At 41.4% G+C, this 18,248-nt stretch overlaps 1 protein-coding gene across 6 annotated transcripts in view; it reads left to right on the top strand.

The window, feature by feature from the left end:
• The window catches only part of THRB (thyroid hormone receptor beta), a 366,959-nt gene that overhangs the window by 256,853 nt on the left and 91,858 nt on the right, over window positions 1-18,248 (top strand). For all 6 annotated transcript variants that reach the window (XM_032860972.1, XM_032860974.1, XM_032860971.1 and 3 more), the window contains one exon: window positions 8,843-8,906. In XM_032860972.1, the coding sequence (XP_032716863.1) occupies window positions 8,885-8,906 (22 nt within the window). In that variant the 5' untranslated portion in view covers window positions 8,843-8,884. The remainder of the gene's footprint in view (window positions 1-8,842; window positions 8,907-18,248) is intronic.

Below are 18,248 nucleotides of genomic sequence, written 5' to 3'. Positions count from 1 at the left end.
CTGTTCAGCGGGAAGTCTGCCTCTCCCTCTCCTACTCGCCCTGCTTGTGTTCCTTCTCTCGCTCCCTCTCTCTCTCTGTGTCGAATAAATAAATAAAATCTTTTTTTTTTAAATATCTGCAAGGAGCTCACGGCAGATTCCAGAGGCAGAGAGCACAAGCCCAGTCTGGGTGGCACCATCTTCTCAGGATGTAGATGTTCTCTCTGTCAAACACTGTCTGGGGTCTGGAGAGTGGGGAGACGGGTGCAGGAAGTAAGTTCTTGTTGGTTGTTGTTGCCTTATTCATCATCAAACACTTGTAAGAAATCAATAATAAGTCATTTGCTTCAGTCCTAATGTTTTATTTTCACATTCTCGTTTGTTGTTTTTCATGCATGTGTCTTAGTGAGTCACCCAACCACAATTATATATTCAAGCATCTGGTGGTTCTGCATGGTATCCTCATTCCTCGGGAGTTATTTAATTTCCCTGCCATGATGAATTCGTTTCCAGTGCCTTCAACACACACACACACACACACACACGCACAAGCACACAAGCACACGTACTTTATTTCCCTTGGCACAGGGAAGCTAACCTATTCTCCACCAGGTGTCAGTAGAGGCAGTTTTAACTGCTCGCTTTGGCCAACAGGGCCTCTGTTGAAGCTGTTTCTCCTGCTATGTCAGACATTTCCTCAAACCACCCATCTGCTTCCTCTTAAGAGACAAGCTTCTTCTCTGAGAAACGTTCAGAGATGATGGTCCCCCTGCAGAGAAAGGTAGCTTGGAGGCAAGTGCGCTGTAAACTTAGGCAGCGTCAAGTTGATTCTCCTAAAACTTCTACTGGCTGTTTTCTACTTGACTTTTCTGTCACTACGTTATGTGGCTACAAATTGTTCCGAGTTCCATTCAGGGTGATGATAAAGTGAATGTAACAGATGATTTTAGATTCACAGGGGGGTTTTGTTTTAAACCTCATTCTAAGACCAAGAACCCCATTCCTTCCATTGTCTACCACTTAGTCCTCAAAGCAGAAAACAGGATTTTACTCAGGCTGTGGCCCCAGAACCTAGCACGTGAGAATTGAAGAATACCACCATGGGTCAACATTCCACTTTGAGGTGGATGACCTTGTCCCCACCCTGAGAACAATGACTCTTGACTTTGAACATCCCCTGACTTATTCTGTTGGTAACTGGCAGGACCCACCCTCTTTCCATGCTGCAGTGACTTTACCTGGGAGAGAGAAGGAAAAAGAATGGAAGAGAGAGAGAGAAAGGGACAAGTATTTGGCATGAACATAGGTTAAAACGAAGAGCAGAAATGAGCCTCGCAAAGAGATTGTTGGATATGAATTAAAAGAGGTGGGTGGGGTAGACATCAAGGCTAATCATTTTACCAAGAACAAAAAAATCAGCCACAGCAAATTAGGCTCAATTTCAATCACAGATCCTGGTTGTATTATCTCACTCTCCAAACTTCTCAGTGACTGCCGAAAATCCCAAATGAAAATTATAGCTTTGCCATTCAATAGTCATTTGCTGATGTCCCCTACATGAGACCCTAGTTGCTTGCCCACCACATCCAGCAGAGGAATTTTGTCCCTTCCTTCTGCCCCTAGAGGTGATCCACTCCGACGAACGTCTGGGCCACAGCACAAGTATAAGCTACTACTTTTTTCCACATCTATATCGCAGCCTTGTGTTCCATTTTAATCAGCCCATTCCCAGTCTAACTGTGCTGGCTTTTCAAATTGTTCCCCTTATTGATTTTTTTCTTACACAACACTGCCAAGTAGGGTTAGTTTTACCAGGTAGAAAAGGTGGATAACAGTGTGGTATGATTTGAATTATGCCTTGGCTCTATTCTCTTCTATTTGACCTCTTATTACTATCATCATATATTCAACTATTATATATTCACTTCACTGGAACCTAGATTCACTATTAAAATGCAAAGACCTCAGCAAAGGACAACTGGGGCTGTTTTAGGAAGTTATAGACTTGGGGACAAATTCATCTGGTACCCAACCTTCTTTGTTCCCCATAACAAATTTAAGTGACCATGAAAGGTAACCTTGAAAGGAAAGAAAATTCCCAAAAGGTAAAATTAAGTCTAGAAAGAGGAGAATGGCAGAGGGAAGAAAGGAGAAATTTCACCTCCATTTTATCTTGGTGATGATGGGATCTAGGGAGGTGGACTTCTGTGCTGTTGTAACTCTTTAAACCATCTCAGGGTAACCTCAAAGCAGAGGCCAGATAGCAGTTCCAATTTCTCACAACATAGGGATGATTGGGCCTGGCTAGGAGATCAGTAGATCATAATAGTGACTACAATAGTAGTGAAATCTTCCAAAACCTTATGTTGATGTCCTACTTTTAAATCTACAAAGCATTTTTAAATCCCCTTGGTCCTCATCATAACCCTGAAGGGTGGTAATTTTGACATCTTTTTACAAATGAAACTCAGAGAGGTAAGGAGCCATCTGAGATCGCCAGCCTACTGAGTTGAGAAAGCATCTGGAATGATGCCCAATGATGCCCACTCTGGAGGTCTTTCCTCTATACCTGGGCTTGAACTTGTTCTTAAAAATGTTTCCCAAATGTCAGAGCTAAAGTTTTGATGGAAATGGGCCCTTCCCTATAAGGGTCAGGGGATAGAGAGGGAAACTCCAGAAGGGAGAGGATGTTCAAAATGGGGGCACAAGGCTCCTGATGGATACTCACAACCTCATTGTCCTCCTGCGTGAGGTGCAGACCACTCTGAAGGAACAGCCATTTGCCTTCACCCAGCTGTGTTTCCAGATGCCACAGAGTAATGACAAGGCCAGAGTGGGGACCAAGTGGGGCAGGGGGCTCTGGTCCCATCTCATAAAGTCTGATAGTGCCCTATGCCCCACAATACCAAATAAACATAGTAAAAACAGTTGTTTGCTAGGTAAACACAACTTCAAGACACATCCACAAGCATTGCCCTCTACTCATATTGATATGATCTCTAAAATCCTTCTATTTAGGAAGAATGGATTATCTATGTTTGTGTCAGGTGCCAATGTCAGGTGAGAGGGTGGGCGTGTCCTCCCTTGAGAGCCTTCCTGGCGTTAATGGTCGCAGCTTAGAGTCTGTGGTAACCTAACATTCAGGTATCTGACATTTTGAACTGAATCAAGAGATTTGCCTGTGAATGTTACCCCAACCCACCCCCCAGTGCACTCATGGCTTCCTTGGACAGCCCATGAGGGCTGTATATCTGCTAAGTCCTGTATATCTCACTGTTTTGTTTTTGGGTGTTGTTGTTGTTGTTGTTGCTGTTGTTTGACAGAGAGAGAGAGATAGAAAGGGAGCACAAGCAGGGGGAGAGCGCGAGAGAGAGGGAGGGAGAAGCAGACTTCCTGACGAGCAGGGAGTCCAATGCAGGGCTCAATCCCAGGACCCTGGGACCTGACCTGAGCCGAAGGCAGACGCCTAATGACTGGACCACCCAGGCGGCTCTTACCTCACTGTTCTGATGCATCAGGCCACATGATACTCTGGTGCCCTCACTCCTGAGAGGTCCAAGGAGAATCACACTAAGAAAGATGGCCTTGAGGGGCTCCTGGGTGGCTCAGTGGATTAAGCCGCTGCCTTCAGCTCAGGCCATGATCCTGGGGTCCTGGGATCGAGCCCCGAATCGGGCTCTCTGCTCTGTGGGGAGCCTGCTTCCTCCTCTCTCTCGCCGACTTGTGATCTCTGTCTGTCAAATAAATAAAATAAATCTTTAAAAAAGAAAGAAAGAAAGAAGGGAAGAAAGAAAGAAAGAAAGAAAAGAAAGAAAGAAAGATGGCCTTGAAAAGGTTACCAGCACCCTCCTCAGAAAAGGTTGATATAAAGACGTGAGGGAGATGTGGGGTTTCATGTTAATTATGTACAGACTATATAAGCAATGACTCACTGGGTCCATATGGAAAGACTTTTCAAGGAGTAATTTTTACAGTTGTCCATTTAATGTTGTCATTTCTATAGAAAAAAAGGAAACACAGGGGACAAAATATTGCGCAGTCTGGGCAACTGCACTGGGGTTTTCCAAGATAGAGTTAGAGGTATTCTCTCTGGCCTTAGTCTAGCTTTGCGACCTTGAACACTAAGACAGGAAAAAAAAAAAAATAGCAGTGATTCTGCACAAAGAGGTGCCACCAAAGGGGTTTGGCTCCCGAGGAGTCCTCTCCACACTACAGCAGACTTACCTTTCTCAACTTGGGTCTTTCTCTTCAGGACCTTCCCTAGCTCCCTATTTCCCTTATGATGAAATCTGATTTCCATGGCAAACCTTTCAAGACCCTTCACCATCTGGCCCCTAAGTATATTTGCAGTTTCTTTCTTGGGAATGTTCTTTTCCCTCCCCACCCCAAATCATGTATCCTGTGCCAAGATGCTCTACATTTTGTTCTTTTGTTGATCATGGGCCATACTCTTTATTCTTCTCCTGGAAAATATCCTAGCTCATTTTTCAAAGCCAAGCTCAAATGTCACTGTGGGTCCTCCTCATATAGATAGAATTAATCACCCTTTCCTCAGTGCTTCCAACCACATCTTTTATCCCTCTGGTCAACTCTTCTGCTGCTAAGGTACATGCTGGTTCTTCACCTAAGCCCTCCAGGAGCAGGCAACATGAATAATTCATCTCAAATGATCTAGAGCTTGTGAAGGTGTCTGATGGCATAAATGGAGTGTCCCTAGACCAAATCCTGGGATTAGAGAATTCCTCTTCAGCCTCCAGCCTTGCTTTTCTGAAACTCACCTTTCTTCCACCCACAAAGGGATCTACTGCTTGTAGGTCCCATTTGCTTTGCCCCTGACCAAAAATAGCTCACACTGGAGGATTTCTCTGCCTTTAGTGCCCATGGTTCTTGGTCACGCCACTTCAAAGAATGTAGAAGTAGATCCGAAGAGTGGTGGGCAGCAAAACAAAGTGTATTGAGCAAGAGTGCAAAGCTCCTGGAGATGGAGGGGACAAAAGAGGGTTGCCCTTGGAGTTTCTATGTTGAGGGGGTTTTATGAGCTCTTTTGTGAAACTATCTTAAGCAATCAGGGTGTGCTGTGCTGTGCCAATCAGGGCTTTGGTCACCTATCTGTCTACCCATTAGGTTAACATCCATATGCTAATGGTCTCTTTTGCTGACATCTGAGAGCTTATGTCTTAACTGCCTCTTGGCTGTGATAGTGACAAATGCTTTGTGGTTAATTGTCTTATTTTAGGACATTTTGCAGAAGTCATTTCTGCAAAGACTGCAAAGCAGAATGCTGGTGAGGTCCTGTCTAAGCTGCAAAGCAGGATGTTAATGCTGTTTTAGCTGTCCTGCCTCCATACTTTCTTGTTGGGGTCCCTGGCTCTGACTACCTAACTGTCCAACTAACTCCTAACAGCGTGTCTCCTTTTCATCCTATTCAATAGGTTGTATTTGTACTACCAATTTAAGTCTGAAAATATTTGCCAAATCGTCTACCCATCTTTCAAGGGAAGGGGACTGTAACTTTCATTATATTCTTTAAGTAGACCAGAGTGCCCCCCATCTCTACCCCTGAGCATTTGAGATCTGCAGAGCTAAAGGAATAAAGCTTTAGAGAAGAAAGAAAAGTTCTTTAAGGGGAAGCATGGAGCAGACCTTTAGCAAATCCCCGGAACCATGTTACACATCTGGCACCCGCTTTGTTGCAGAATAAAGACTCTGGTCTTCTCAAGAGAAGCTTGATCTGTCCTGAGAACAAGAGCAGCCCGAGGTCGGGAGAAGGTGCACCTTTGTGCATTTTCTCCTGCCTGGAGATGTGCACCTTCTATCAATCAGAGAAAGTCCCCTGTCCCCTCAGGGGTCCCCAGCAGCACCTCTCCGGCCATCCTCTGTCCACTAACACCCTGAACTCTTTCCACATGACAGCTCCTCAGATATTCGAAGATCATCCCCTAACCTTCATGTGACTGCCTTCTACGTTTCTTTAAGATGTGGTTTCCATCAGCCTGAACATTCTACTTGAGGCATTCTCTTAAAATACAGCAGCCCAGACATGGCCTGACTGTTGTCCTCTAGGCTACATTTCCATCCACGCAGTCCAAGATGGTCTCTGAGCTCACAGTAGGTTGCATGGAACTCAGTGTCTCCCAGAGTCCCTGGACCTACTTCCTACGTGTTTGTAATAATGCTGTATGCTTTCCAGTTTCAGATAACTCAATAACAACTTCTCTATCCTTTGTATGTTTTTAAATATAAATGCATTTTAGGTGTTTTGGAGGTGAATGTCCACTTTTCCATTCTTGCAAGGGGAATGAGCTTCACCTAAGGGACATGGCATTGGACTGAGAGTGATAAGTGGGCAGAAGGCACGGCCCTGAGCGATTCTCCATACCACCTCTTGGCACACCGCGTATGCGGCTGGTATGTTTAGCCGCTCCGGGCCAGCGGGCTCTGCCTTCCCAGACAGCTGGTAAAATGGATTATAAATTCCTTGGGGCCAATAGCCTCTATCTTAACCAATGTGTATTCCTGGTTTTCAGCCCAGTATTAAACGCCCAAATAGCATCCATCCCAGTGTCTTATTATTTCTACTTCTTTAATGTCACTTGAGTCCCTCACCCTCTGCAGCCACCATCCTAGTTCTTGCTGCCTTCATCTCTCCCTTAGACCTGCTGTAGCCCTCTCACTGGTCTGCTTTGTCTCAGTAGCCATGCAGCTTTAAAAATTCAATTTAGATACTCAAACTCTCCTTAAAACTGCATTAGTTAAAAAAATTACATGGGGGCATCTGGGTGGCTCAGTCATTAAGCACCTGCCTTCTGCTTAGGTCATGATTGCGAGGTCCTGGGATCGAGCCCCACGTCGGGCTCCCTGCTCAGCTGGAAGCCTGCTTCTACCTCTCCCACTCCCCCTGCTTACGTTTCCTCTCTCAAAGTGTGTCTCTCTGTCAAATAAATAAGTAAAATCTTTCAAAAAAAAATTACCCAGAGTAGTCCCTGTGCCTCGATCACTAGAATGAGAAGAAAGCATTAAATCATGACCTGTGGAAAGGCCTAGTGAAGACGAGAGCCTTCAGGTCCAGATCGCCTCTACTGAGAAGCCTCTCTGGATAGTCCCAGGTAGAAGTGATCTCTGCCCCCTTTGTATCCCAGGCCCAAGGGGAAACCTGTGTACATTCTTGCCTTTTTAAACATGATTCTCCCCTTGCTACATTAGCAGACCCTGCTGGACAGGCCCAGGGGCTGTCTTTGGGCAAAGCCTGGGGGACTGCCTGAGCAGAGTAGCCCCTCAATTAGGGCTTCTGGACTGACTGACCAAAGAAATGAATGATTCCTGTAAAAGGAATGTCCTCCATTCCAGTAGAGCTTGCCTAGGAGGCTAAACTGAGTGCCATTCTCCACCTCAGTTGGTGCTGAGATGCTGAAGTTGGGAGAGGAGCTTCACCTTTGATGGTCCCAGGACTCAGACCACGTTGGGTCTCACTGAGGACTCTTCCCTGCCCATGAGCAGTGGGACTTGCTGAACAAGTGATGTGCAGACCATGACTCAGCCCTTCCGGGATGGAGAGGAGCCTTCTGGCACATCGTCACCTGATACTTCCTCCTCACTGACCTACCAAGTGCAAGCCTTCACCGAGTTTGTTTCCTTTCGTGACCACACACACACACACACACACACAGCTTTCTTAATTTTTAAGCTCTTTGGACTTTGTTTTCCCCTTTGATCTCAATAACCAGCTGTTGAGCCCCAGGCTGTGGTGGATCTTCTCTGTACCCAGTCCTCAAGATAGGGCGCTTCGCTGACCCCATGCTATGTCACAGGATAGCCAGGAAAAGAGGCCCCAGACCCCTGCCTACTCAAGAGGGTTATTGGACTTTCCTAAAATTACATTATAAAACTCAAGAGGTCATTGAAGGAAAATAGCACTAAATACTACCAATTGCCAAAGTACCATGATAATAACAGTACTAGTATACTATTAATGTTCTAGCAATGATAATCGTACAGTTACAGTAATGGTAATACTAAATGAGAATAGTACTGAGTAAGCAAGTTAGTACTAAATTTTGTGGTGACAATATTTTTAAAGCCTTAATCAGATTTTTTCTCTTGTTTCTGGGTACTTTCTACTTCATACACAATACCTTTCTGTAGGTCATATGCCTATTCAATTGACATTTTGAAAACAAAGATTTTTTTTTTTTTTACTTGATGGTATGGCAAGAACATAACTAGGATTTTATAGTTTCACCTTTGAGATCATAAAAAGGGAACAAAACTATTTGGACACATTTGTGTTAATATTTTATTTTAATATTGGTGTTATCAGTCAAGACTCTTGGTTGCAAGTGGCAGAAACCGGACAGCTTATGTAAACACAGGAATTGTTTTGCTTAGGAAAGATTGAGGAACCAAAGCCTCGAAGGGACAGGAGGGACACAGGTTGGCCTCAGAGAGAGCTGGAAGCAGGGATGGAGGCCACTGCATGAATCTGAGATGGACCCTCCTCACTTGGAGAAGGAAGGATCTAGACTGAAGATCCCAATCTATCCTAGCCCCTCTCAGGAAAAGCAGCAAGTCAGTGTGCTGGTAGCATTCTTGAAATTGAGATGGAAAAACAGACATGCAATCTTGAATAAAAATAATGATGTTAAAGATGTATCTATAGAAGGAACCCTGAGATTATAGTTAAAACGTCTTGTAAATTTACACGTATCACAGAGCCCGCCAATGCTTCAATTTCCCTAGTTGTGAGTTGAGAGTAACAAACTGCCTCAAGCTAATTAATGAGTGTGATATTGTTTGAAACAAAAACATTATGGAAAATACAGGTTATAACCTGTGGTATTTTTTTTTCTTGTCTTTTTCTTTGTAGGAGGTGTCAGTGAAAAAAAAGGTCCAGAATGATTACTAACCTATGACTCCCAACAGTATGACAGGTATCTATTTTTTAAAATTTTCTTTGCACGTCTCATTTTTGTTCCACCTAGAGAGAAATACGGGGTTTCTAAAAGGCCAACCTAAGTGTCTTAGCAACACTTATTTCCAGTATCACTAAATGCAGATACATCCTGTGAATGCATCCCGACAAATGAGCTTTCATCTTCTTCAGAAACAATGAGAGGCATCATCGCCAGAAACCTATGGAGAAGAAATGATAAGTAAAAGGCTAGTTTTTAGCTATGCAGAAATAACCCTTGTACACTAGATATGTTGACTCTTTACATTCTCTTAGATCAATATAATAAATGGCTCTACTTAATGACTAGAGTTCTTAATGACTAGAGTTTGGGCATCTTCCCCCAGATGGGCTGTTTATTCCATTTAGCAGTAGAGTCAGAACCGAATATGATTAGATTGCAGCAGGTAATTGAGGTAGAAACTCTTAGCAAGGGACAAAGGAGACAGAATGACCCCCAAGGAAGATAAGATCGCAATAGCATGAATTCTTTGTGCAACACAGAGAGCAGGGGTTGCAAACTCAAAGGCCCCAGGTGCCAGGCGGATAACCTCAATGTCGGAAATGGGTTGGGTATAAGGGAAAACAACAAACAAAACTGGAATACTCAGGTTCCCTTTAAAGAGTAGCCATTCTTCCACTGTAGGTGATCACTAACAGGTAGGGATGAGCCCCGGAATGCCCAGAGATTTCAAATTTTTGAAAGAAGTTGGAAATTCAGATTTTAAATGAAATATTCCCTCTTGTAAATATTAACAATTAACTTATTTAAAAATGTCAAAGACTCATGAGCCCATCAAAATACATCTGCCAACTAGAATGAACCGAGGGCCATCAGTTTACAAGCTCTGCTATCTACCTTCCAGCTTAGCACCAAGCCCCTGCCCATTCATATGGTTCCCATGACAGCAGGGCAGACGCCCATAGACCTCTGTGTGTCACGGGTATAGCTTGACTTTTGATAATCCATTCCTGTCATGACAGACTAAACATGCAGGACAATTCCTCCAAGAATCCATTCCCCAGTAGTCCTGAGAAATTGAAGTGATATAAAGCTCCACTCAGCCTTCTGCAATTTTGGAAGCCTCCCAATAACCATATACTGCCTCTCTCAGCATCACTGCCCTGCCCTTCTACCCACCTACACTGGAGCTCTTGGTGCAGCACAAAAGATGGAGTCCTGGAACAAACCAGGATGATTCACACCAGTAAGTGAGGGCCTCAGAACCACAGCTCGTCATTTCCTCCTATTTTTACTCAAGAACAGGCATCAAAACATACCCACCCCCTTTCTATTGTACTGCCAAGCCAGCCAAAATCCTCTCCCACTTAAATCTCACCCATTCTATGTCATAAACCTGGTCGTTCCATGGAAAATTGGTACAGATTAAGCTTAGCTAGCTCCTTCATGTTTACCGAGGAGTGGGCATCTCAGCCAGAAGGAATGAAGCCTAAGTCTTTGCAGGCACAGGCACGTGGGAGCACAGATATCAGACAGCAGCAAGCCATGCTGCAAAACCTAGGGAAAGTGCTCCCCCACTAACACAGGATGGTGTGGGATCAAGTGCAATACGGGGGTGGCTCTATCCTCCATGATAACCCGCCCACTCAAAAAGGCCTCCAAAGATACAGTCTCAAAGAACATTCATGTCTGAAACGTACCAAAATGGCAAAGCTTGGTGTAAAAGTGGGTAACATCATGGCTTTCATTTGCCTTGGGGTGGGTTCCAGATTGAGTCCAGAATAAGCGTCCATCCCAGGTTCTGGCAGAGCAGGAGTCAGCAATTATTTTTAAGGAGCCACAGAGTAAAGATCTCTGGTATTGCCGATGACTCAGCTCTGCCCCTGCGGCCGGAAGAGCCATGGACTGCACACAGACAGATGGCTTGCAGGTGTTTCAACAAAACTTTATTTACAAAATGGGCAACAGGTCAGCTTGTGCCCAAGGACTGTAGTTTGTGGACCCCTGGTCTAGAGTCCAAGGTAGTCCAGACCATCTTACTGTGGAGCAGAACCCCCAAGGCCAAGTCAGCTCATCTCCAGAACTGAGCTAGGAAACTAGGCTTACTCCAGGACAATTCTAAACTGAGCCAGCTTTTCCACTGATCTTGTAGAAGCCAAGATCCTTCCTTGCATTCTGAGCTGGAGCTGCAGGTGCCTCCCAGGAGAGGAGGGAGTTTTTGCTTCCCAGCATTTGCTTCCTAGTGTAGAGACTAACAGTAGTTTTCTATTTGCAAAAGCAGTCTATTCCATATATACATATGTTCAGTGCATGTTAATGGACTCAGCTGAGAAAATTATTACTTGAGACTCCCTTGCTTGTGGATGAAATCAAACAGTATCCTTTTCCCTCTCTCTTTTGCTATGATCTCAGGCTTCGTGTTTATTTTAAGAAACGTAAAGAGCTTATTTTATTATGGAAGACCATAGTAAAGTTGTAAGCCATCAGAACTAAGTGCTTGCTTTATTTAAAGGGCAAATATGTATATTTTCTTCTTTGAAAAACATAATAGGTAATATTGCTGTTATGCAATACTGGCTATCAATTAGCCTTTATGAAAATAAGACCATTCTTTAAATGAACAAGAATAAGAACATTAAATCTATTTTCCTAAAAGCAAGCTGACCAGCATTTTCAGATAAGAGAGACACGTCATTGGAATGCAGTCTCTTTCAGCCAGAATGCTTAATAAATTTGTATGTTTTGCATTAACTCAAATGGAAATTTGGTTATTTTCTGGGGTTATTTCACATCAGCTACAATGGAGTCAGCTCTTGCCAAAATTTTCTTGTTGCTTTACTCTACCTAGTTTGAAATTGGGACTGTATGAAATCACTCATTGAAAAATACTGATTCTTCATGAAGAAAGTAAGAAAGTGGCTTAATATGGCATTTTATCAATCTGGAATTAAGCACTGCTTCCTAAGTAATCTGAGGGGAATTCTGCTAACACTTATGGCATTATAATGAGCTTGGTTTTGCATAAAACCATGATTCACCACATAGAGGAGTTTGTTTCAAAGTATGAATACCTAAAATTTCAAATATGGGAGTTAGAGGCTTTTGGCCTTGGTAGAAAAGAAAACTAAGAACTTGGACTTCTCCACATGTGCCTGAAGAAGCAGAAGCCAGGATCCATTGGTTGCATTGAACCTGACTTTATGAAATTAGGATACGTCATGAAGTTTGCACAGTATTTGATGTTTCCATCCAGTTGAGCCCCCAGTCAAAGTCAAAGTCTTATGAATCCTTCCATGTGAAGAAAATATTCCCTATTCAGTTGTTCAGACTGTCCCTCTTCTTCGTGGCCTGCTTGTCCATTTAACCTCCCTGTTGTGATGTTTGCCTTTTTCTTTTTCTTTCTCAAGATATTACTGTTGAGTGTATCTCAGGCACCAGGAGAGGGATGGTAGCAAGGATGTGACCGCTTTCAGTTGTTGACCCGAGGTTTCCTCTGTATGATCGTCAGATTGTTTTCTTGTTTGGGGTTGGGGTCATGTGTTAAGGAAAAGGAAGAATTCCACAGGTTTAAAAAAATAAAAAAGTACATTTCTTATTACTTCTGAGGTTGAAACTCTTTTACATGCTTACTGGCCACTTGTATTTCTTCATCTGTCATTCACTTGTTCATACTTATTGTCTACCTGCTCATTTTGGATTTTGTATTTTTCTCATTATGAAGAGAAAGTTTATTATATATAAGCAGTTGATTATATATTAAGGATAATAACTAAGCATATCACCTAATCTCTCTATGAATTCCCTATTTTTTAATATTTTATTTATTTGAGGGAGAGAGAGAGAGCATGACAGAGGGAGAGAGAGAAGCAGACTCCCCGCTGAGCAGGGAGCCCAATGTGGGGCTTGATCCCAGGACCCTGAGATCATGACCCAAGCCAAAAGCAGCCACTTAACCAACAGACTACTCAGGTGCCCCACTATGAATTCCTTATTAAATGAGAAAGGAAGACCAGTTCATCTCTTGTTCTCCTTCTACTTTGACAATTAGATTATACTTTGCATTCGAACATGTATAAATCATATTTTCATAAAGTAGGACATGGGGGCATTGAAGGTTGGATGTTAAGAAAAAGGGATCCCAGAGCAATGTTTTCTGTTTCTAAGACCATCCTAATGAACAAGTTTTTCAGAGTTAAACAAAACACTTGGGCTGGGAAAACAGTACTTTATTGCAAGCCCCCGTCACTCTTCAGAGGTAGCTCTCCCAGTGTTCGTTAGCCTTCCCAAATGCTCCTTATAGCCATTTCATTCCTTCAGAAAGAGAATCACAGTTGTGTTTATGTCCCATGACCTAAGTAGATCATCTTTTCATGGAATCAGGAAATTGCTGACAGCAAAATAATGACACCATTCAAAGATGACTAATGTGAACTGTGTACATATTGTGAATATTTCCCAGTGTCAATAAACACTCTTCTGAAATAGGATCTTGGTCGTGGCTACTTAGTAATCCGACTTTTACTGATATAGTCCTTGATTGTGAGACTTTTAATATAAAGTTACTTAAATCATATGAGAATGAATTGCATTGTATGTAATTTCATACCTCTGATTATTTCCTCAGGATAAAACTCTACTAAGTAAAAGAAAATGCTAAATTAAAGGGACTGAACATCTTTAAAAACCTTTTCTATTGACAGATTATAACCAGATTATTAGAGCAGCTGAGATACCCATCAGCAGAACAGCTTCCTCCCACAAATCCTCCAAATTTGGGGCTTTTTGGTAGTTAATTTTTGAGGCCATTTATAAGACAAAATGTTATCACAGCTTTCAAAACTATATTTTTCTTACTGATAATGAATTTGACTACACACACACACACACACACACACACACACACACACACACACTGATTGGCCACTTAAAGGTCTTTTGAAACTTCCCTGTTCAATTAACTTTTCTGTTGTGCCATTTAATTTTTCTTATGATTTACACATTAAGAAAATAATTCATTGTCTATCACTAATAATACAACTATTTTCCAATATTATTACATGTCTCTTATTTTCATTTTTGGCAATATTTGACCTTTTAAATTTTTTTTCTTTTTTTTCTATATTTTTCTTCTTTTGAAATAATTCCATACCAACAGAAAAGTTTGCAATATTAGTTCAAAGAATCACCAGCTACCCTCTACCCAGAGTCCTCAAATGTTAACATTTTACCACCTTTGCTTAATTCTTTTCCATCTCACTTGTATAATTTTTCTTTTGAACCATTCACAAATTAGTTGTAATCATGATGTGGCACGGCATTTTTTGACATATGCAAGTTCTTAGTTTCTATATAGTAAGCTCTAATTAGTGTCGCTTTATAATTTATGTCTTTGTTGTCAAACTTATAAAAGTCTTCTGGTGAGTATTGATGGGCAGAATTCAATGGATTCTTTGTGATGAGTCAGCATTCCTATTCCAACATGTAGTACTTTTTTTTTATTTAAATTCAATTAATTAACATATAATGGATTATTCCTCTCAGAGGCAGAGATCAGTGATTCGTCAGTCGTATATAATACCCAGTGCTCATTACATCAGATGCTCTCCTTAATGTCTATCACCCAATTATCCCATCCCACCAGCAATCCTTAATTTGTTTCCTATGCTTAAGAGTCTCTTATGGTTTGTCTCCCTCTCTGATTTTGTCTTGTTTTATTTTTTTCTCTCTTCCCATACGCTCCTCTGTTGTATTTCTTAATTTCCACATATGAGAGAAATCATATGGTAATTGTCTTTCTTTGATTAACTTATTTTGTTTATCATAATACCCTATAGTTTCACCCATATCATTGCAAAAGGAAGATTTCGGGTTTTTTATATGACTGAGTTGTATCCCATTGTGTGTGTGTGTGTCTGTGTGTGTGTATACACACCCCACATCTTCTTTATCCATTCATCTGTCGATGGACACCTGTCTGGGCTCTTCCAATAGTTCGGCTGTTGTATACATTGCTGCTATAAACATTGGAGTGCATGTACCTCTTCAGATCACTATGTTTGTATCTTTGGAGTAAATACCTGGTAGTGCAATTGCTGGGTTGTAGGGTAGCTCTATTTTCAACTTTTTGAGGAACCTCCATTCTATTTTCCAGAGTGGCTACACCAGCTTGCAATCCCACCAACAGTGTAAGAGGGTTCCCCTTTCTCCACATCCTCACCAACATACGTTGTTTCTTACCTTGTTAATTTTAGCTATTCTAAATGGTGTGAGGTAGGATCTCATTATGGTTTTGATTTGTATTTCCCTGATGCCAAGTGATGTTCAGCTTTTTTCATGTGTCTGTTGGCCATTTGGATATCTTCTTTGTCTATTCATGTCTTCTACCCATTTCTTGATTGGATAATTTGTTCTTTGGGTATTGAGTTTGACAAGTTCTTTATAGATTTTGGATACTAGCCCTGTATCTCATAAGACATTTGCAAATATCTTCTCCCATTCTGTCGATTGTCTTTTGGTTTTGTTGACTATTTCCTTTGTTGTGAAAAAGCTTTTAATCTTGATGAAGTCCCAGTAGTTCATTCTTTTCTTTGTTTCCCTTGTCTTTGGAGATATGTCTAGCAAGAGGTTGCTGCACCCAAGGTCACAGAGGTTGCTGCCTGTGTTCTCCTCTAGGATTTTGGTGGATTCCTGTCTCACACTGAGGTCTTTCATCCATTTTGAGTCTATTTTTGTGTATGGTCTAAGGAAATTGTCCAGTTTTATTCTTCTACATGTGACTGTCCAATTTTCCCAACACCATCTGTTGAAGAGACTGTCTTTTTTCTGTTGGATATTCTTTCCTGCTTTGTCAAAGACTAGCTGACCATAGAGTTGAAGGTCCATCTCTGGGTTCTTTGTTCTATTCCATTGACCTCTGTGTCTGTTTTTGTGCCAGTACCATACCATCTTGATGAGTATAGCTTTGTAACAGAGCTTGAAGTCTGGGATTGTGATGTCACCAGCTTTGGGTTGTGTTTGTTTTGTTTTGTTTTGTTTTGTTTTTCCAATGTTCCTTTGGCTATTCAGGGTCTTTTCTGGTTCCATACAAATTTGAAAAAAGTTGAATGATATTTTGATAGGGATTTGAATGAATCAAAAAAAGTTGATGATATTTTGATAGGGATTGCATTGAATGTATAGATTGCTCTAGGTAGAATAGACATTTTTACAATATTTGTTCTTCCAATCCATGAGCATGGAACATTTTCCATCTCTTTGTGTCTTCCTCAATTTCTTTCATGAGTGTTCTATAGTTTTCTGAATACAGATCCTTTGCCTCTTTAGTTAGGTTTATTCATAGGTATCTTAATCATTTTAGGTGCAATTGTAAATGAGATTGACTCCTTAATTTCTCCTTCTTCTTTCTCATTATTAGTGTATAGAAATGCAACATATTTCTTCACATTGATTTTATAATGCACTTCCCTGAATTCCTGTATGAGTTATAGCAATTTTGGGGTGTAGTCTTTTGGGTTTTCCACATAGAGTTTCATGTCATCTGCAAAGAGTGAGAGTTTGACTTCTTTGTTGACAGATCATGACTTTTGTTTCTTTTGGTTGTCTGATTGCTGAAGCTGGGACTTCTAGTACTATGTTGAATAGCCGTGGTGATAGTGGACATCCGTGCTGTGTCCCTGACCTTCCGGGAAAAGCTCTCAGTTTTTCCCCATTGAGAATGATATTTACTGTGGGCTTTTTGTATATGGATTTTATGATATTGAGGTATGTTCCTTCTATCCCTACACTATGAAGAGTTTTAATCAAGAAATGATGCTATACTTTGTTAAATGCCTTTTCTGATTGATTGTCCTTCTTTCATTAATGTAGTGTATCAGAGTGATTGATTTATTGATGTTGAACCATCCAGGAATAAATCCCACTTGGTCATGGTGAATTATTCTTTTAAGGTACTGTTGGATCCTATTAACTAGTATTGTGGTGAGACTTTTTCCATCCATGTTCATTAGGGATATTGGTCTGCAATTCTCCTTTTTGGTGGGCTCTTTGTCTGGTTTTGGGATCAATGTAATGCTGGCCTCATAGAAAGAGTTTGGAAGTTTTCCTTCCATTTCTATTTTTTAAGATTTTATTCATTTATTTGACAGAGAGAGATCACAAGCAGCGGGGGGGGTGGGGTGGGGAGCAGGCTCCCTGCTGAGTAGGGAGCCCGATGCAGGGCTCGATGCAGGGCTCGATCACCCTGAGATCGTGACCTGAGCCAAAGGCAGAGGCTTAACCCTCTGAGCCACCCAGCCACTCCTCCATTTCTATTTTTTGAAAGAGCTTTAGAAGAATAGGCATTAATTCTTCTTTAAATGTTTGGTAGAATTCCCACAGGAAGCCATCCAGCCCTGGACTCTTATTTGTTGGGAGATTTTTGATTGCTGCTTCAATTTCCTTGCTGGTTATGGGTCTGTTCAGGTTTTCTATTTCTTCCTGTTTTAGTTTTGATAGTTTATATGGCTCTAGGAAGGCATCCATTTCCTTCAGATTGCCTAATTTGTTACCATATTATTGATCATAATATATGTTTATAATAGTTTGTATTTCTTTGGTGTTGGTTGTGATCTCTCCTCTTTCATTCATGATTTTATTAACTTGGGTCCTTTCTCTTTTCTTTTTGATAAGTCTGGCCAAGGGTTTATCAATCTTATTAATTTTTTCAGAGAACTAGCGCTTAATTTCATTGATCTGTTCTACTGTTCTTTCAGTTTCTATTTCATTGATTTCTGCTCTGATCTTTATTAATTCTCTTCTTGTGCAGGGTTTAGTCTTTCTTTGCTGTTCTTTCTCCAGCTCCTTTAGGTGTAAAGTTAGGTTGTGTATTTGAGACCTTTCTTATTTCTTGAGAAAGGCTTTTAGTGCTATATACTTCCCTCTTCGGACCATCTTTGTTACATCCCAAAGGTTCTGAACAGTTATGTTTTCATTTTCATTTGTTTCCGTGAGTTTTTTTAGTTCTTCTTTAATTTTCTGGTTGACCCATTCATTCTTTAGTAGGATGCTTTTTAGCCTCCGCATATTTGAATTCTTTCCAAATTTCCTCTTGTGATTGAGCTCCAGTTTCAAAGCACTGAGGTCTGAAAATATGCAGGGAATGATTCCAGTCTTTTGGTACTGATTGAGACCTGATTTGTGACCCAGTACAACATGTAGCTCTTTTTAATGAGACACTGAGATTACTGGTTAAAGTTGAAGATTTTCTCAGTAAACATCCTCTCATTTTTATCCTTTATGCACCAACCATGCACCTAGAGTACCCTAGCCCTAGCCCTTGAGGGCAGGAAGGGAAAGACTGACAGTGCTGGAGGTCCTTCTGTC

This window comes from Lontra canadensis, unplaced genomic scaffold (assembly GCF_010015895.1).
Source record: "Lontra canadensis isolate GAN:19392208 unplaced genomic scaffold, GSC_riverotter_1.0 scaffold20, whole genome shotgun sequence".
Classification (NCBI taxonomy): Eukaryota; Metazoa; Chordata; class Mammalia; order Carnivora; family Mustelidae; genus Lontra; species Lontra canadensis.
This window is presented reverse-complemented; position numbering and strand designations above follow the sequence as displayed.